The 19,254-nt window shown below is 51.3% G+C and overlaps 8 protein-coding genes across 8 annotated transcripts; 5 read left to right on the forward strand and 3 right to left on the reverse strand.

The window, feature by feature from the left end:
• Positions 1-517: 517 nt before the first annotated feature.
• On the forward strand, positions 518-1,804 carry PHATRDRAFT_29606 (predicted protein; the record flags this gene model as incomplete). The annotated part of the gene is made up of 1 exon (XM_002182840.1): positions 518-1,804. A coding segment is annotated over exon 1 (990 nt), but the record flags the coding sequence as incomplete, so codon positions are not given.
• Positions 1,805-3,327: 1,523 nt separating this feature from the next.
• Positions 3,328-5,729, forward strand: PHATRDRAFT_48485 (predicted protein; the record flags this gene model as incomplete). Its single annotated transcript, XM_002182841.1, has 2 exons — positions 3,328-5,134; positions 5,250-5,729. Exons 1-2 carry the CDS (start codon positions 3,551-3,553, stop codon positions 5,727-5,729), a joined length of 2,064 nt encoding a protein of 687 aa, XP_002182877.1. The 5' UTR covers positions 3,328-3,550.
• Positions 5,730-5,877: 148 nt separating this feature from the next.
• Positions 5,878-7,472, reverse strand: PHATRDRAFT_48486 (predicted protein; the record flags this gene model as incomplete). The annotated part of the gene is made up of 1 exon (XM_002182963.1): positions 5,878-7,472. Exon 1 carries the CDS (start codon positions 7,462-7,464, stop codon positions 5,878-5,880), a length of 1,587 nt encoding a protein of 528 aa, XP_002182999.1. The 5' UTR covers positions 7,465-7,472.
• A 264-nt stretch (positions 7,473-7,736) lies between these two features.
• Positions 7,737-9,245, reverse strand: PHATRDRAFT_38958 (predicted protein; the record flags this gene model as incomplete). The annotated part of the gene is made up of 1 exon (XM_002182964.1): positions 7,737-9,245. One exon carries the CDS (start codon positions 9,243-9,245, stop codon positions 7,737-7,739), a length of 1,509 nt encoding a protein of 502 aa, XP_002183000.1.
• A 573-nt stretch (positions 9,246-9,818) lies between these two features.
• On the forward strand, positions 9,819-10,328 carry PHATRDRAFT_5527 (predicted protein; the record flags this gene model as incomplete). The annotated part of the gene is made up of 1 exon (XM_002182842.1): positions 9,819-10,328. A coding segment is annotated over one exon (510 nt), but the record flags the coding sequence as incomplete, so codon positions are not given.
• A 656-nt stretch (positions 10,329-10,984) lies between these two features.
• Positions 10,985-12,211, reverse strand: PAF1 (PolyAdenylation factor subunit 1; the record flags this gene model as incomplete). Its single annotated transcript, XM_002182965.1, has 1 exon — positions 10,985-12,211. A coding segment is annotated over exon 1 (1,206 nt), but the record flags the coding sequence as incomplete, so codon positions are not given.
• Positions 12,212-13,046: 835 nt separating this feature from the next.
• PHATRDRAFT_48488 (predicted protein) lies at positions 13,047-14,801 on the forward strand (the record flags this gene model as incomplete). The annotated part of the gene is made up of 1 exon (XM_002182843.1): positions 13,047-14,801. The coding sequence occupies exon 1, from the start codon at positions 13,134-13,136 to the stop codon at positions 14,799-14,801; it is 1,668 nt and encodes a 555-aa protein (XP_002182879.1). The 5' UTR covers positions 13,047-13,133.
• A 3,109-nt stretch (positions 14,802-17,910) lies between these two features.
• On the forward strand, positions 17,911-19,215 carry CysK (eukaryotic cysteine synthase; the record flags this gene model as incomplete). The annotated part of the gene is made up of 2 exons (XM_002182844.1): positions 17,911-18,175; positions 18,302-19,215. The coding sequence occupies exons 1-2, from the start codon at positions 18,019-18,021 to the stop codon at positions 19,213-19,215; spliced, it is 1,071 nt and encodes a 356-aa protein (XP_002182880.1). The 5' UTR covers positions 17,911-18,018.
• Between the last annotated feature and the right edge of the window lie 39 nt (positions 19,216-19,254).

Genomic DNA, 19,254 nt, shown 5'->3' on the forward strand with positions numbered 1-19,254 from the left:
ATACGAAAACTAAAACAATCGCATAAATGTTAAAAGGATCTATTGATCTTGGCACTGTTGGTAGGAATCAGCACATTGTGAGCGACCGCCAAACCGGTAAATTTGAAAGGGATCGCGACTCGATTCGGAAGCAATAAGTATCTCTTATTGTGATTCAAGCAGGATGGGCGAACTTTCGTTTACTGTCTACCCCGCTAGCGCATCTGATAGTCCGGAAGAAATGAACTGTAAGCGGCTTCCAACTCGAACAGCCTGACACTGTTTGCGACTGGATTCGGATCAAATGTATGTGTCTATTTGACACGTGAACAAGACGAGACAAACGTTGGCCTAGGTTCTGCGGTTTGCATGATAGTATGGAAAGATGAGACTCTAGAGGAGTGACTGTCAACCCGAACAAGTTGACTCTGAAAGTGTTCGCGAATACATTAAGAAGCGTTAAGTATCCGTTCGGCTCTTCAGATCTTTGGTTTGTCCAAGGACAGTGACGTGCATCACTGTCAAAACCAAGTATTTGTCTGTCGAGCTCCTTCCTAGACAGACATATCAAATCAAGGTCCTCATCCTAGCTTGCTGATACAGTTACTGTTGTTTCGGAGATATACTGTTTTCATTTTGGAATGTCCCGTCCCGACTGTCACCGTCAATTCCGAATCGGTACCTAACGGCGTACAGGCACTACTGCCTGTGGAAGCGTTTAGCCTACATCAAAATTGCAAATTATGATCTGACAGCGCTCTTAGTCGATCGGGGGAGGTAAAGGCATCGGCATTTTGCAGTCAAAGTTCCCAGTACTAGACAGTGAAAGACAAAAATGTGGATACGTACCGCCAAGAAAGTCAATAAGCGACATCTGGCGGGTGTCGTTGCGGGGATATTGTTAGTGAATACGGTAGATGCTTCATCCAACGAAGCCGGCCAAGCGCCGAGTTCTTCCTGGTGGTCCTGGAACAAGGAGAAGCCCGGAGAGACGGCAAGCCAAACCGATATCAATGAAAGACAAGCGCGGAAAGATAAATATCCACAAATACTACGGACGCCGCGATCTGTCGTTGATCACAGCTTGTCGGGTGTTTCGCCGCTAAGTCCCGTCCGAATCCTTCGCCCCAATCCTCATTTGGAAATTGCCTTTGACGTTCGCAATCGCAATCCCGTGTACGTACTCGAACGGATGGTGGTGACGGAGGAGAAGAATAACAAAACTCCCAAAAAACGACACAATTTCTACGAAGAAATGTCTCTGCCGGAATCCTTTCGTGCTCGCAATCAGCACTACCATCAATCCGGCTATGATCGAGGCCATATGGCACCGGCGGCAGACTTTGGGTACCAGGATGTTGACGGTGATCCGGTAGCGGCGGATACCTACACGCTGTGTAACATTGCGCCGCAGCAATCCGATTTCAACCGCGGCATCTGGGCCAACCTCGAGGCGTGGACGCGGCGTGTCGCGCGGGACGCCTCGCAAAGGCGAGACCGGACAACGTACGTAGTTACCGGGCCGTTGTGGCTACCCCGTCAGCAAGTGGCGCCGCAAAAGTTTTTGTACAGTTATCCGGCATTGGGGACGCCACCAAGTCTCGTCGCGGTCCCAACGCATTTTTTTAAAGTCGTGGTGGTGGTGGCTGCCGATGCACCGGGTGGTCACCATCACATTCACAGTTTTGCGTGCTTTGTGTTGGCCAACGACGAACAGTCGAATCAAAGGACACTCGCGGACGCATTGGTACGATGGACGGATCTGGAAGCCGTGACGGGCTTGGAATTGTTTCCCCAATGGGTTTCACCCGACTGGAAAAAGGCTGCCGACGTGATGACCACGCGGCAGATCTTAACGAATACCAAAGGGCAAGCCCAGGGTGCCATTGCTACGGTTCCTCTACTGCTCACGGACGGGAGTAAGACCACCTCTAAGAATGACCATAAGATTCTACGCCAGTATGCGGATCTGACACACCTCTGTCAGGGCGGCAAGTGCCAACGCAGCTAACTATGAGCTAAAAGTCTATAGGTCTTTCGCAACTGACTTTGATGCAACGTTATACTGATGTTGCTTCCTCGGGGCAGTATGGGCGTCCTTTGGTTGTTGCACAGTCTGCATCGTTGCCATACAAGTCGACAACGACTGGTATGCCGGACTGCACCTATCGTACCGTGTGGGGTCCATCACGGAGTGGCCTTTTGCCGTTTTTAGACCCATATGCTCTCTTTGTAAACACTATCCATCTGGTGTGATTTCGTACTCCCGGAAGCTCTTCGTAGCGATAGGGGGCCTTCTCGTGTCAATTTTATAAATGGTGAATGGTCTAGAAGGGCAGATATAGTTCACCGCGTGCATAGAGTCGCATTGTTTCGTATCCGTAGGCGCCTAGAAATCCGGCAATGGCCACCAACGTAAAGATTGGGATGAACCAATCACGTTCCGATCCGGTCGTGCGGTCGTTCGCGGGCGTGGCGGTTTCGTCGGCACGGGTGACCGTGTTCCGTGGGGCGTCGGTTGCGGTTGTTGCGTCCCGTTCCCTCTGTAGAGACTGCAAGATGGCCAATTGATCATTGTGACGGTCGTTCTTGTGGTTATTATTTTTGTTGTTGTTCTTGTTGTTGCTACTGCAGAACAAGCACGGGGATCGGGGTGGACGCCCTGGGAAGGGATACGGAGATACACTTGACCGTGACAACACGCAAGGTACGAACGCCATTGTGGGAACGACACACGACGTCCCGTAGACCATTGTCCGCATCCATGCCGTCACCAGTATCCCTACGATTAGCAGCACACCGTTGCCATTGGTCCGTCGCCAAGCTAGGGACATGGTTGGAGACTGTGATTCCGGAAAAGTGTACTCGCGACAGCCCTGACCGGACCATGGGGTGAGGGCGCGCGTACAAATCACCAATGGATAGTCTTTTGGGCATTGGATTGGGTGGTAGTAGACCCTACCCTACTGAACAGGTATTCTCCTATCCATCGAACCGTTCGCACCGTACCGTACCGCGCGGTACTCTATAGACGGCAAAACGACTTTCGTAACGTATATATTGGATACGTATAAGTAGATTGTTATATGAATTCCTACGGACTATGTTTCCATAAGTAAAAAAATGACACGAGAATCGACCACCAGCCAGCAAGCATATTCCGTCGGGCGCCCCACGGTCGCGCGTGTGAGTGTGTGTGTGTGTGTGTGTGTGTGTATGTGTGTATGCGCACGGACCGGACCGACTACGACAACAACACGCTGGACTCGCACCTAGCGTTTCGGCAAAATGCACACTACGTCGTGCCGTGCCGTCTCCCACGTTGTCCCATTGGCGCCCGAGTAGAGTTGTTGTTGTTGTTGTTGCGTTTGCGTGTGCGGCAACGTATTGTGTGGACTCGTCCAGGAAATCTTGGCAATTCGGCAGCACCCGTGCTTCCGAAATAACGATACACACAAAGAGTGTTCCGCAGACAGGTCGTCTTGTTTGCCGTTGGCACACTAGAGCGTTCGACTGGATAGGCTTGGCGTTGTCGTTGCGGCTCCTTTCCACCACACCAGTTCTTCGCTGTATGAACCCATCCGGAATGCGTGCCGCAGTCCAGCGTCCCCTGGACGCTCCGGAAACGCATCACCCCGGACGTTCCCGGAACAGCAACAGTTCGAACCGACCGTTGGACAGCGCTTCGACCAATTCGTACCGTTCCACGCATTCCAGTCGATCGTCCGTGCTGGAACGCGCCCGTGAGTACAACCGACGAGTCGAACAACAGAATCACCGGAGCAAGAGTCTGGAACGAACCACCACGAGTACTTCCGAAGCCGGCAGTCTGGCGTCCCGGACGTATCCCTCCAGTGCCGCGGGGAGTCGTTCCCAATCGGCGTCGCGCGCGACACCGCACGCACGCCTCGGCACCCGCGAACGAGCCATGGCCAGTGTCCGCAAGGAACGGAACCACGCGACGACGACCACTGCGGCAGCTGCCAGTCATACTCCACCCGGAATGGCGACCTCCCGACATGCGGTGGGTCGGAGTACGTCCTACACACAACCCTCCACACCCGTCTCGGCGTACAGTCGACCCGATACCGAAACGGCAACCCCGCAATCGAATGCATCGCGTCGGATGTGGACCGAGACGCCGTCTTCGAAAGCTACCCAGAGTTTGTCCGCGACGAAAATGTCGCCCACCCGGTCTCTGAAATCGGCACGGTCCTCGCACAAGGGCGAAGCCGTCGTCTCGCCGGAACTGTTAGTCGACGCATTGAGCGGACACGAAGATGGCTTGTTGGCGATTGCGGAACGCTTGATGGAGCACTACGATGGAGGTTACGATGTCATGGGCGAAGCTATTATTGACGCCTTTGCCGATGTCCAGAAACTATTTCAACACGTCGTGGAAGCCGCACATATGGAAGGTGCCGCCTTTGAAGCCTCCCGCTGCGAAACAGAAATGGCGGAACTCCGCCGACAAGCCGCCGCGGGAGAATTGTCCAACGGTGCTCACGACGACTTGTCGCCCAGGAATCCGACCGCACAAGACGCCAACACACCCGGAGCTCCCACGAGACACGACGAATTCATTGATCAAGACGTCAAGGATATACTCACGGAGGCCATTCGCCAAGGCGCCGCTTTTCGCGACCAGAACGCCTACACGGATTGTCTCGAGCTGTACGAACAAGCGTGTCAGGAGGCATCCGCAATGTTGCCCGTCGATTCGGATCACCGTGGGCGCCTCCAATTGTCCATTGCACGCACCGAATCCATGAGTGCCGAACGCGCCTGTGCCATTCTACGCTACGCCATGGATGACGTTTTGCGCAGCGGGCTCCGCGTTGGTCGTACCCCCCTCCCGGACCCCTCCAAACGCGCCGACGTGGTATTGAGCAAACCCTTGTCTCACCTTGGTGTCACGGGAGGCCTCAACGGCCAAGCCGGAGTCGTTCAGAGCTCGGTCGAAGCCTTGGCCTCGCTCACGGAGGAAATGAAGGAAATTATGGGTGCGCCAGTGTACGCCGATACACCCCTGCAAGCCGTGGCACACCGGTTTTGGATCGAACTTAACGAAGCCCAAAAATCGGCCCAAAAGAATGAAGCCCGGTTGGAACAGAATTTGGGCAAACTAAAGGGTGATTTCCTGCTCGCCAAGGCGGTACGTGCTGTTGTGTGTGTGTGTGCGTGTGTGTGCGTGCATTCGCATTTCTGGAAACGCTTCAATTCAATTCTGCTTCCTTATTCATTATGACTGACATGGAGTTTTATTGTAGGAATGGGAGGAGAAGTTGAGCCAATCGAACGAAACGGCGGACTCATACAAGCAGAAATACGAACGAATGAAAGAACAGCACAAACATGAGCAATACATGGACCAGGCTAGATCCTTTCCCTCACGAGTTCACGACGACGACGCCAACGACACACCCACCATGTACGGATCGGTCAGATCAGCAGCATCCGGGAAAGCTGGTTCCGTTGCATCCGGCGTGAGCGGATTGGCTCAGCATGCGAAATCTATCGTCAATTCCATGAATAGTATGAATTGCGCTGCCATGAGTGATGACCGGGCGAGCCCGCAAATGAATATGGACGAATTGGAAATTCACTCCGCATCTCGTGGTCGGTCCTCGTCGCAGCGCTTCTCGAATCGGTCTTCTCCGCATTTACAACCGCCCCATTCCGCACCCCGGAACAAACTCTCAAAGTCCTTTCGGGAATACTCAAAATCCCCGCAACGAATGGACGTATAGGTACTATTATGTATGGAGGAAGTCGAATAGGAATAAGTGAACAATGTTTGATTGTGGTGCTGCTGCTTGGAGATGGACAAAGTTGTGTTGACTGGACGCACAAGGTTAATTTTTATCTGTTAATCTATGAACGGTTATGAAATTCAAGTCATCTTTTCACGTCGCCCTTTGCTCGTTTCCTGGGAGAAGGATTTAGATCGGCCCGCGTCCAAGCTGCTTTCAGGGCGTGCGCCACCTTTTGCACATCCTCGGGTTCGAATGATTGAACGTAGTCGTCGACTTTGGCCATCCATTCGGCAGCATACTTTTGACTCCCGGTGTCGCCTAGACTCACCAAGGCTCGTGCTGCTCCCATAGTGACATCCGCAAGTAGGTGTCCCCGGTGTAAGCGTAGGCCCAACCGATTCACGTACCGAAACAACCGTTCCAGCATGTCCATGGCTTCCGCAATCGATCCCAGATCGGCCTCCCCTTGGTTGTCACTTAGCAAACCGCCGTGCAGCGCTTGTAACTTTTGATCCAACAGTAGTAGTAACAGTATATTCGTCGTCCAGTGTTGGGCACCCAAAACGCTGCTGCATATCTGAAGTTGCTGCTCCAGTAACTCCTCTCGTACTTGCTCGGCCTCCTCATCGTCGCCATCATCGTTGAGTTTATTCTTTTCCATCGCGGCGTGGTCTCGCAGAAAAGTAACCGTTTTGTCCGTCACAGCGGTTGCTATTTTCCACAAGACGGCATGATTAGAGTCGCTAGGAAATATTTTCGCGTGGCAATGCTCGCATTCCATCCTTTTCTGGGCCGCGTTATGGTCGGGAGTTTGACGGATCATTGCGTAGTGGACGCTCTGTTCGTCATCGTACTGAACATCTTCGTCTAGTTGGCGCTGTCCCGTTCTTCTTGGGTGACAAATGGGGCAAGGGATAGCACTCGCGTTGTCCGGCAGGCTCGTTTTACAGCGATCACACGCACACGTAAAGTGCTTGGTGCCTAACAACGACGCCTGGCGCGTCGGTCGGTCCGCATAGAGCAAAAGCCCTAAATAGGATATCGTGATTTCGTCGCCGTTCGCAATGGGCGCACAAGCCACAATGCTTTGGCGGTCTTGTTCCGTTCCAAGCCCAAGCTGAACGACTGCGTTGGGGTCGCACGAGTGGTTGATCCGACTTATGCTGTCGTAAACGCGGCCACCTTCAAAACTGTTCCCCGACCACAAAAGCATGACCTTTTGTAGAGTGCCATCATCCATCGCCCCATTTTGCGCCAGATTGGAATCGATCCGAATGTTTTCCTTTACGTATTGCAATGCTTGCTTTGACACTTCTATGATGTCCGCTTCCGCTTCGCTGTTGGCGGAAGGTGATTTTTCCGTAGTCGTGAGCGGTGGACAATACAACTTGAGAAAGCGCTGTTTGGAATCAACGGACACTTCCGAAGCGGCAAAACAAAGCGCTGCTTGTACCATGCCCTTAAACTTTCCGTAATGTGCCTCCTTGATGGAAGCAGGAACCTGAATGGCCCTCCATAAACTGCGTTTGTCGTCGTCCGTGGTCCCTGCTGGGTTCGTCTCAATCGTTTGTTCCACGAGGGCTCCAACGATGGCGCTTTCCAATTCCTTTGTAGTTGGTGCTAGATGAATCAAAGGAGTATTTTCCTGGAGAATTTGATCCCCAATCTGATAGTCCTGAGTAGCAAAAAGTCCAGATCCCCCCAACGATTCAGCGCGTACCTCCGTCATGGTGGATTGTTGACGAGGAGAGGGCTAGAAGGTCTTTGACGTTAGTTGTGAGCAAATACACTCTTGGCCGTCAGTGAGTTTCGGATTTTGAATTGGATGGTCGGCGTCCAGTCGTTGTTGTGTCGCACTCCTTCACTGGGAGCAAAAAGCCTGTCCGTTGCAGCTTTCCTCTACTCCATCTAGGTAGCTCACAGCTAGATCGTCAACCTTTATTTACTCTCTAATGTACGTCACGGACGTAGGCTCGGGGTATAATATACAGACCAAACAGGTTATCGCTTTGCACTACCAATTAAAGTTGGTGCGGGCCAATTGCGTCCGGGCCCAGCAAGGTCAGTCATGTCTTGATTATATCGCGTGGGGTGCAGTATGAGTTTCCAAACTAGGGAATACCGGGGTCGTAGGCCAGCGGCGCTCATTGGGGCGACTACCGTGTGGGTGACGTCCTGATCCATGAACACTATGCGACCCGGTTTGGGCTGGATATCACAAGCACTTTCCGTCGCGTAGTCCAAAAATCTTGTCGGAGCGCCCCAGGCATCGTAGTCCCACTCGTCGTTTAGATAGACAAGGCAACTGATAAATCGGGGCTTGCCTGGTGTTCGATTGGGGTAACGGCCATAGACATCGGCCCATGGCGATTGTGGTACCAAATTAGGATCGGCGTCAATGTGATATTTAAACGAGTGACCGTGAATGGGAGCGTTGGCTGTCAATGGCGAGACCGACGAACCCAAGACCGCCTCGGGCAATCGCGCTATCCTCATGTGCGGAAAGAGTGCCGACACGATACTTTCGAACTCTTCGATCGCCTCGTGGTCCTCGAAACAAAGCTCATCAATCGCCTCGTCGGTCAGGCCATAGCCTCCTAGACTGTCCGATTCTTCCGCCTCGTCAGTGCTGCCCTGTCCTGCGGGTATATCCATCAATCCACCCCGCACCCATCGACTCGGATTCGGTCCGTTAGCAACGTCGTCCCACTTTTCGTCGGAGTTGGTTTCATCCAAAATAAGTTCCAGCAATCGTTGACGTAAATCCCTGGTCACCAAGCCGTCGAAAACCAGTACGGAACTGGTATCCCAAAATTCCGTTCGTTGGAGGGGATCGCGAACTGTGGCCCCGTCGACCTCAAATTGGTCGGTTGGTACGACAGTAGTAAGTGGCAAACCGAAGCCTACGTCCCCACCCACGATGTCCGCCAGACCGTACTGATCAATGTCGTTGCTAATAAGCGTTTGCAGAAGATTTTCCATTTGCATCGAGTCGGATTGCACAACGGACGTGACGTTCTCCGGTTGGATATACAATAAAATCGGTTGCGCATGTCCTTCGGTTGTCCTTACGGTTTCGTCCTGCAAAAGTTCATCAATAGCGGCCGTCGCCGCATCAAACAAAAGCACGACACCGTCTTCCGCTACCCAACTGTCGATGGAAAGCAGCAAAACACGACCAGCAATTCCGGCAAACTGCGACTCGGGGTCTCCGGTCAACGAGGGCAGGAACAGGATCCCGTCACTTTCCAAGTCTTGGTCGATACAGTCCCGGCATACGGCCGCCAAACGAGGACGCAACGCCTCCCATTCGTCCGGCTCGACTCCAGCGGCAGCCACACCCCGGACTGCTTGTTGCAATGTCAGTCCATGACGGAAATCGGACCGCGTTGGTGTCGTTGTTGTACGGAAGAACCGTAGATGTGGATGATTTTGGGTTAGAATCCACCCGGAGCTCAGGCGTACGACGCCTAGCACAAGCACCGCCACCACGAAGCGTGACGCGGACATGCCAATCATCAATCAGACTCTAGAAGCGGATGGGACGATGCGAGATCGTCCTCGACTTTCGGCCTCCAATAGATGGTTCGTCATGGTCGGTGAGCAGTGAGGCCGACAATTTGCCTGTGAGTAACAGTCAATCTCGCCGTATTCGATACGTAGGTCCATATCTACATAGCCCGACATTAGATACAGGACACGATGACAAGCAACGTAAATTCAATTATAGGTACTCAGACATGATACATATCACACCACCATATCTACTACCAATTTGTTCTAAGTGTACGTTACGTCTTTTGTGAGTATGAGTACCTAACTGTAATTGCAGCATCCAATCATCAAACCCTACCCTACATCTGGTGTTTCTGCTTTAGAGTTAGAGTTGGACAGAAAAACGACATCTAACCATGGTCCTGCCGAATACGAATCTGTCGGTGCGCTAGAAATCATACCGGTTCCTTTCCAAGCATTCTTCCCATATCTCTTCTCGCGACGAGAGGCATGCACTCCAAGCCATCGTCGCCGACGGTTTTCGGTCGCGGCACCGTCCGCACGTGTCTGCGGGGCAGCCGCAACTCCATTGTGCTGGTCGCCTTGGCGCGCCCTCATGTGAAAAACGCCTTCAACAACGATGTGTACGAAGATTTAATTGAAATTCTCCATTGGACATCCCGTGATCCTTCAGTTGCCGCCGTTGTTCTCACCGGCTCTGGATCGTACTTTAGCAGCGGTGCGGATCTCAAAGGCGGTACCTTCGAGCCCGAACCGCGGGGACGCCAAACAATCCACAAACCCGCCGGACGCTTCATGATGAGCGTGATTGCTTATCCCAAGATACTGGCCGCAGCCGTCAATGGTCCGGCGGTAGGGATTGCAACCACAACCTTGATGCATTGTGATTTGGTATATTGTTCGCCAACGGCAACGTTCTGGGCTCCCTTTACCCGGCTGGCGCTCGTACCAGAGCTCTGCTCTTCAGCGACCTTTATGGCCACCATGGGTCTTTCCAAAGCCAACGAACTTTTATTGATGGGAAAGAAAATTGACGCCCTAACTGCAGTCCAATGGAACCTGTGCTCCCAAATCGTGCGTGGCGTGGACGTGTCGGGGGATCCCTTTCATAGGGAAAGTCTGGCCAACAAAATGTGTCGCGAACTGGACGAACGCCTCTTGTCGTTACCCTCTGGGGAGCGGACAGCGGAATACTTTGTACAAATGGTCAAGGGCTCGCGACGAACACAACTGGAAAAGATTTGTCGGGAGGAACTCCACAAACTAGACGAACGGTTCGATACCGGACAAGTGTCCGAGGCCGCGAGTGCGCTGAAAATTGGTTCACAGGCCAAGGCGAACCGAAGTAGGCTATAGCAACACTTCTAAAATGTGCGGCTTGCAGTGTCTACAGTAAAGGAGAAGCGTTCACAGGCACTCCGACAAAAGATGCTTTAACAGTATACATTTTACATCATCATTTGATCCCTTCGATCCTCATTGGAAACGCGGTCCAGTAAAGCGCCCACACGTTTCTTTACAGTAGTGATCTGTCGTGCAGTCCCTTGAATCAGTAGCGTTCTCCGTACTTGATCCACGTGCATTTTTGTGCCGGTCGCGCGTTGCATACTAATAATTGTTTGACCACGTCGTCCAATGACGATACCCACATGATTGCCCAGTTCGATTTCGTCCGTCAGCACTTCCGCGCTGTCCGCAGCGTCTTCGGCCGGCAGACCGGCGGTACTGCCGAGCCGGTTGCGGGCCCAGAACTTGGTTTGCCGGTCGTTGCTACCCGTTGCCAGCATGTGGCCGGCTGGATGCCACTGCAGATCCCAAATAGCCATGTCGTGGGCGTACGGGATTTTGGCGGCGGGTTCCTCCGATCCCTTGGCACCCACGTTCCAATAAATCAGCGTACCGTCCATTCCGCCAGACGCAAACACCGTTTCCTGCAACGGGTGCCAAGCGAGACTGGTAACTTCCTTGTGGTGTCCTTTGAGCGAGACCAATTCCTTCATGGCGCGAATGTCGTATAGTTTGATTAATTGATCGCGTGATGCCGTCAACAGCCAGTTGCCGTTGTCGTTCCAGGCCACTTTGGTGACGGTATTTTTGTGTCCGTAGAGCGTACTCAGGCAGCTACCCGCCCGAGGGTCCCACAATTTGACGAGATTGTCCTTGGATCCAGAGGCAATGACCGAGGACCGTGGATGCCAAGCAACCGTTTTGACGTCCCATCCATGCCCCTCCAGAGTCCGCTCTTCGCTGTGTGAGGCCCAGTCCCATACGCGCACGGCGGCGTCGTCACCACAGCTCACAAATTTCGTGTCCGAGGGAGAAATGGAAAGGCCGTGAATGGGTTGCTTGTTGTGACTGTCGATGGACTGTACGGGAGCGATGCTAGGACTCCAGTATTTGATGTTGCCGCTGGCGTCCGAGGTGAGCAGGTAGTTCCGGTTGTGTGACCAGGCCATGCTTCGGAAGGAAGCGTCGTGTGCGCTCATGATAAGTTCAAAGCTGAAGGTGATGCCGTCCCAGAGAGTGAACTCCCCTTCTTGATTTCCTGTCAATAGCCTTCGACCTCCCGGAGTCCAACTGAGGCACATGACTGGCGTCGAGTTTTTGGCCCTCGTCACGTGAGCCATGTACGTGAGGTAGCACTCGGAGGGAATGGGCGCCGCCACGGAGGCCAGCGGCATACCCATAAGTCGCATATACGACGAGTGTGGCTGCAAGTACAGCGCCGAGTGTCGAGTGTGGTGACTCCGACAGGCTTTACGGTAGAGACGGTTCTGCAAATCCAAAATGGCGGGGCCGTGGTAGTCGACGCAGCGTCGGATCAAGTTGCGTTCAGCGGCTTCTTGCTCCAAATCGTCCGCCGACATGCCCCCAGCGCCGCCGCCTCCACCAGCGTTGGAGACTTTGGGACGAGCATTATTCGGGGAGTAGTGCGACATGCAGGCTGGGGCTACAATAAATTTGGGTGGATTGATGAGACGCTTACAGTTAAAAAAACACAAATCCACCGGATCGGCCAATGGACTTTTTGTTACTCTGTGAATCGCCGTCGAAATCCAAAATGGGTCGGGACAGACCCCACTCACACTCACAGTCAAACCCACGATAACTCACAGCATCTACCGGGTTTCCGTCTGCTCGTGCGTCGCCCGGAAGGGAGAACCAACTTTCGATGGATGCATCGATCAAACTTTACGGCTTATGTCCACGTAATGTAAACGCCAGCCACAAGATTTCTGTCATTGGAGATGAAAACACAGGAGATAAAAAAGTCTTTGGTTAGTGGATAAGTCTTCTTTCCTATAAAGCTCACAGTGAACAATCGAAAACATAGCTTGACAGTTGATGTTTGTCGCGAGCCAAAGACTTTCTTGTTATGGTACTCTCTACCAGAGATAGGGTTGTGGAGAAGGCTTTCCTGTGCAATCTCTCGTTAACACACGGTATTAAAAATGTTGGTCAGGGTGGAGGGCAGCCCTAATGAAATATTTCTATCCAATAAGATTGGTCATTTTCATTCCTCTGTCATTACGATGATCGAAATGCTTATTGCATTTTAAAAAAGGTAATAAGTATCTTCAAGAACTAGTAAGTTCAGTCAATGTGTAGAGACAAACCTAAGTCGATGGAGTACCATAAATATCTTTGCATGAACAATTCGACAGTCTCACTGTCAGCACCGTCTCCATCGACAAATTATGTTCCAGCTCACGACAATACGGGATCTGAAAATGACCTTCGGGGTCAAAGAGGGCAAAACAGTTGGAAGTGACAGATAGCAAAATGGCAAATGCCCTTTTCCCTCATCACTTGGACAACGCCTACCGTGGACGCCCTGAGAAACTTCCTCTCCTGCATATATCGACTTCTTCAGGTTGTAAAATGCTCCTGTCCAAAGAAGCGCGTGACCACGACAAGGACGACGGTCACAGGCGTTGGTACCATCAAATTTCTTCGCTGGTGTCCTGTCGTTTCCAGTCATTTTCTAAATTGGCATCCTCGGACGAGCTCACTATCATGTACACTCACTGCGAAGGAGATTTTGCGGACCACAGGAGAGTGTCGAATAGAAAATTGCCGGTAGTAGTATCCATGGCTTGCGTGGTAGCATCGGCATTGCTGCTTCTTGTCCTACTACCAATGGCAAGTAACCAATCACCGGTTAACGAACCCGACGCGACTTGGCCAAAGTTACCACAGCCGCGTCGTCTGGCAAGCAACAACAAGCCCCGGATTCTTTACATCATCACCACGCTCGCCGAATATAATTCCGGAACCCGCAGTACCGTGCGTGGATCTGATCGACTCCAAGAAACGCTCATTCCCGTTGTTTCTGAAGGGGTCCGTTCTATGGTTGAAGGCGGCTACGATGTTGACGTCTTCTTAATCTGTCACTTTACCTTGCTTCCCGAACGCAAGGCTTTGGTTCAACGAGCTTTGCCGCCTGGCGTAGGCCTCGACGTTTGGAACGACGCGACACCGCTGGGATACGATACTGGCAAGAATCCTTTCACCAAGCTTGAAAACCGCACTTTACACTTGGCGCGCCAGCATCGTTTCGCCATCAAGGACAGACTTTTGGAGTATGATGTTTTTGTGAACTTTGAAGATGATATGGTGATTAAGTCAAGTCATGTGGATCATTTCGTCAAGGTCACCAAAGAACTGCTTCGGCTTCGGGAATTGGCTCCGGACGATGTTCCCAAGGGAACCTCCGGGGCAGATGCGAGCAAAATGTTTTATGGAGAAATGACAAAGGGTCAATTGAAGCGGATGATCCCCGGTTTCATTCGTGTGGAAGCGTTGCTAGACGAGGACGAGTACGGAGCACAAAAGGACACCGGTCCGGTACCTATCGATATGGACTTTGGCGGACCAGCCGGAATGCAAAGTATAAACCCTGAGTATTGCTGTCATGTTTCGAAAGAGACTGCCAACCACAAGATCCCAGAATCACCAGCCTCTGATAAGCTCATGTTGTGGGAGACCAACATATTCCCTCTTGGAGTTCGAAAGATGCCTCCCTCGAGTTGGATGGACTGGGTGGTTCTTCAACGGGGACCGGCACAAAGCAAACTGGACGCAAAGGAAACGATTGGAGACTATTGGGCCAATCGGAACAACGATTACTGGCCGAACAAGGGACGCCCTGCACCGCAAGACTTCAAATACATCAATAATCAGGGAGGCTGGATGGCAACTCGTCAACAACTTTGGGAATGGCATTCGGAAATCTGTCCTGGAGGATTCCTACCACCGTACGAATCGCCGCACTATCGTTTCGATGGACTGGATATGCGCAATGTGGAATGGTATAGCGGAGGTATGCAGCTCTCGACCGTTCGGCACGCTTGCAACATGCAGCGGATAATTGCACTTGATCCGGACAACTTTTCGCGATCGCTGGTCTACCACTCGGCCAACAACAAACAAAGACAACTCGCGGATCAAGGGAAACAGGAGAGTTTTACAAAGGTGAATACGTTGCTGGGGCAGCTGAATACACTAAAGAAGATTGCCGAAAAAGCCATAACTAAGGAATTAGCTTAAGTTTTGGCTTCCAATACCCACCAAAGGGTTTTTATCGAGAGAAATCAACTCCTCTGCGCCTTCCTTTATATATATATATTATATCAGTAGCTGTTTATGCTGGCAACAGAATGCATTTGTGATCACAGTCAGCTAAACTGAAGGGACGGTAGGACGAGAGTAGGATAGTGATGGTTGTCTATGGTCCTGCTGTATCGCGGCAAAAGCAGGTCATGGTCGACGAGGCTTAGACGTTCAGGTCGAGTTGAATTTATTCGTATTAATGTGAGAAAGAAGTGTACTCTTGCTAGAAGCTACCATTGAGCTCCATTTTCCAAAGATCCGTATACGTGAAACGAGACAGAAGTCCCGCATCACTACGAAAAGATGGCATCCCCTGTCGTCACCTGTTCCGCCACCTATGACAGTGAAGTATCAGGCGAGGCTGACGCCGTAGCTGCATTCGAAGTATCGAACTCAATCGATTTCATCGCCTTAGGAATCAGCCGCGCTAACCAAACAAGCCACACTGGTAGCAGGACTAACCGCAACATGAGAGATGTGCCAAAGGCAATCTTGCTGAAGGTTCGCCAATCCGCCAGACGCAAGATTTCGGCTGCGAAATCCACTATACAAAATGCTGCTACGACCAACCCAAACGAGGCCCACCTGACACTTAAAAGGCGTTTGGTACTAGACTGGGTAAAAACAGACACAAATAAGAGTGTTGCAATGCAGTAGAGAAACATCCATTCGATAGTATCGACTCACAGCATCATTCCACGCATCAGCATGTATGCGACTTCCAAAACACGCCAACCAATCTGATCTCCGCCGTCCGCCGTCCAATCGTCTAGATTGAAATCTTTCGACAGCCATTCAGCCGCATTTGTCCCACCAATGAACATTACAGTTGCTAAGAGCTCGGAAACGGATCCTCCGATTACCAAAGCAGCCATTGTGGCGTGCACCGCGGGTTGCCGGGACCCGCGGTGGGATTGCATCCAGGCGACCTGGAGAATTGGACTGATGAGAGAAAACCAAGCCATGGCGTTCAGAAGGGATGCCACTAGCTCCAAATCGCGATGAGCACTGCGAAATTCCCATTCCGACTGGATGTATTCTGGATCCAACTGTGTAAACGTCCGGTAGTTAAAGTGGTCACGTTTCCGGAACTTCGAATATAAAACCGTGTCGACGACATTACTGGCCACGAACAGCAGGGCCGAAAGTGCGGTTGAAACGTCCAGCATATCTTCTTTTTTATTAGCAAACGGGTTCGTAAATGAGCGTAAGTCGATGAAAGGAAATGGTTCACAGTCAAGTTCTGAAACGAAGAGAACCCGTTACTTCCGCAAGATATTCTACGCAAAACGAGGTGGAATCATGGCATGCAAGATTTCTGTTCTCAGTTACCTAGCTAGACTAGCTAGAAAGAGCATGGTACCTGCTCTACTACTTTGCGGCACTGTGCGCGTGTCTAGCACGCGCTGCGGTTTTCTCTCCAGAATCTTTGGCCAAAACCCTGGGTCAAACCCTACCTCACAGTGGGGTGAAGTGTTCTGCCGTGTGACTGACTGTCAGGTCTGGTTAGGTAGTTTGTCTCTCTCACGTTCCTGTCAATAAAAGTTCACAATGAAAAGGCCCCGAGAGCAGGAAGCTTGGCAATCTTTATTTGAGCCTTTTTTCTTAACTTTAAAGCCGGCCAACGCGATTGAACTCACAGTCCTTTGATGAGCATAACAAATACACCTGTTCCACTGTGTTGATTTTTCTGGATTCCGCTTGTCGCGCAGCATCCATAGCCTGTTGGTTGTCCAAATGGGAGCTTCGCATTCAACAACATTAGATCGATACTCCTTTCATTCACGGTCAGTCAGTATTCCACTAGCCGAACTGCTTTATCGTCATCTGTGAAAGATTCTATCAGAAACCACCGTTGCAAGAGGCAAACATGCTCGGGATCCATTTGATCCGTAGCAAGGTATGGGTCATCCGGGAATACTGACGCTTGCTGGCAGAGTTCCCAAATCGTGCGCTCCAAAGTCCACAATCCTTGGTCCGACACTTGTGGATTTCCGCTTGTGCTGCGTAGCTGAGAAGAATTGCGGTAGTCTCTGGCTACAAGCCCTGATACGTACGTCAAGTCTTCTCGAAGCTGATTCATGATTTTTCCCGAGTCCTGATCAACTTCCATGGCCGTGCCAATGCTTAGGGACTCTGCACTCACTTTGTTGACGCATTGGCGGGATGCCTTGAAATAATTGATATGCTGTTGTATTTCCTCGTGATCGGCAGCAAAAGACTTGACACGGTCAAGTTTTGTCATTTGCTGATAGATGACTTTGTCAAGAATTACGTTCACCTGTGACAAGTCTTGAAAGCTATGCACAAGCTCTTTTGAATAGTCTTGATGAGGCTTTCCTCTTTCAAATTCAATGCCATCATCTTCGTCTCCTTTGCCTATCTGCTCCAGCATCCGAGTAGACTCGCAGAGCATCTCATTCCGTGGGAGTACGTCTAACTCGCCCAGGATAACGGCATGTAAAGAAATGGATGCTGCTGACGGCTTTGGGGTAGAACCATGTGAGCCTTCGTCGGAAGCGGTTTCTTCGTATAAAGTGCTATGAAGACGTGTTAGATGTTCCCACTTTTCGGCGTTGCTAGCCCGCAGAGATTCCAAAGTTTGCTCCAGTAGCTCTTTGTCGCTCATTGCGAAAGAATAATCGGGGGCGCGTAGTTAAGTGTGAGAGAGCGACGTGAGATGCGCTGTCTCCTGTTTGAGTCCAGCGTCGAACCATGGCCGTTGTTGTTTTTGTATAGGTAGATTGTTTCGATCGTGGATCGTCGTGATCAAAAAACTACTCATCTGTCTCACATATTCCAAGCATTTAATAGAAGGTTCTGTCTTACCGCTGAGAGTTCAAAAGTAATGCTCTGTATCATCGGTCGGTAATCTTACACAGAGTTGTCGTATGACAAAGTGGAATTCTCGAGTCTCACTGTCTCAGTCAGTCAAACCAGAATATATGTTGGATTCCAAAGCATGAAACGTATTTCGGCAAAGGATTTCTTCGTGGTTGTGGAACGCTGTAGAAGCGCCTTACATTAATTGAAAAAATGTATAATGTTATCAAAATCAAGTCCCTGGATTGGAGTAGCCGCCTTGACTGTGGGATCGGCAACCCTTGGATGGTGCTGGATTGTTCGCCTTAGGCGAACGCAACAACGTTCGCAGATGAACGACATCGCAATTGTATCTGCCTACGAAGCTTTAATTGGGAACACGCCGTTAGTGAAGCTCTCCACGTTATCAAGGCTAGTGGGACGATCAGTGTACGTCAAAATGGAGAGTTTGAATCCGGGTGGCACTGGAAAAGACCGGGCTGCCTTGGGTATGATCAGGGCCGCGGAAGCTTCGGGATATCTGCCGAAAGGCGGCAACGGCACAAAATCCACTGGAAATTCCGCTCCTGTGGAGAGAGAATCAAGCGATCCATTCGACAGCATTATTTCAAAAGCTATGAGACGATCCAAAACGGGTGGATTGGTGGTGGAAGGAACCTCCGGATCTACCGGAATTGCCTTGGCTAGCTTATGCCAGCGCCGAGGCCACGCCTGTGTCGTGGTCCTACCAGACGACCAAGCGTCTGAAAAGCAAAGGATTCTGGAAGCTCTTGGTGCGGAAACGTACGTTGTGTCCAACGCAGCCATTGCCAATCCCAATCACTACGTAAATGTCGCAAGACGGCTGGCTGTCCGCGCCAACGAGTTGGGCACGGTTCGCGCAGTCTTTATCGATCAGTTTGAGAACGTGTCCAATTTTGATACGCATTATGAACAAACTGGACCCGAATTGTGGAGGCAATGCAAAAATTTGGACGCGTTCGTCATGTCGTCCGGTACGGGAGGGACGATTGCCGGAATCGGTCGATTTTTAAAGGAAAAACACGTTTCAGTCAAAGTTGTCTTGGTCGATCCACCGGGTAGCGCATTGTACCACAAGATCCAACATGGTGTGGCCTTCGCAAACCAGCAACGTGAGCGTGAATTGAAGCGCCATAGGTACGATACACTCGCTGAAGGAATCGGTCTTGACCGAGTGACAAACAACCTGGCCTTGGGAGTTGACTTCATCGATTCGGCCATCCGCGTCATGGATCAAGAGGCAGTTGATATGGCTCACTGGCTACTTGCAAACGAAGGGCTGTGGGTCGGGTCAAGCTCGGCTATGAACGTGGTAGGAGCCGTACGGGTAGCGTTGCAGCTACCATCAAAGTCAACTATCGTCACGATCATTTGCGACGCTGGTCAACGGCACGTGACGCGTTTTTGGAATCGAGACTTTATCCTTTCTAGGGGTCTGGAATGGCCTGGTGATTGCGAACGTATACCGGGATGCATTCAAAACATAGAAGGTTCAGCAGCTCTCTAGCGTAGTAGACACGACCGGGCTAGTAGAGGCTTAGTAGTA

This window comes from Phaeodactylum tricornutum, chromosome 17, assembly GCF_000150955.2.
Source record: "Phaeodactylum tricornutum CCAP 1055/1 chromosome 17, whole genome shotgun sequence".
Taxonomy (NCBI): Eukaryota; Bacillariophyta; class Bacillariophyceae; order Surirellales; family Neidiaceae; genus Phaeodactylum; species Phaeodactylum tricornutum.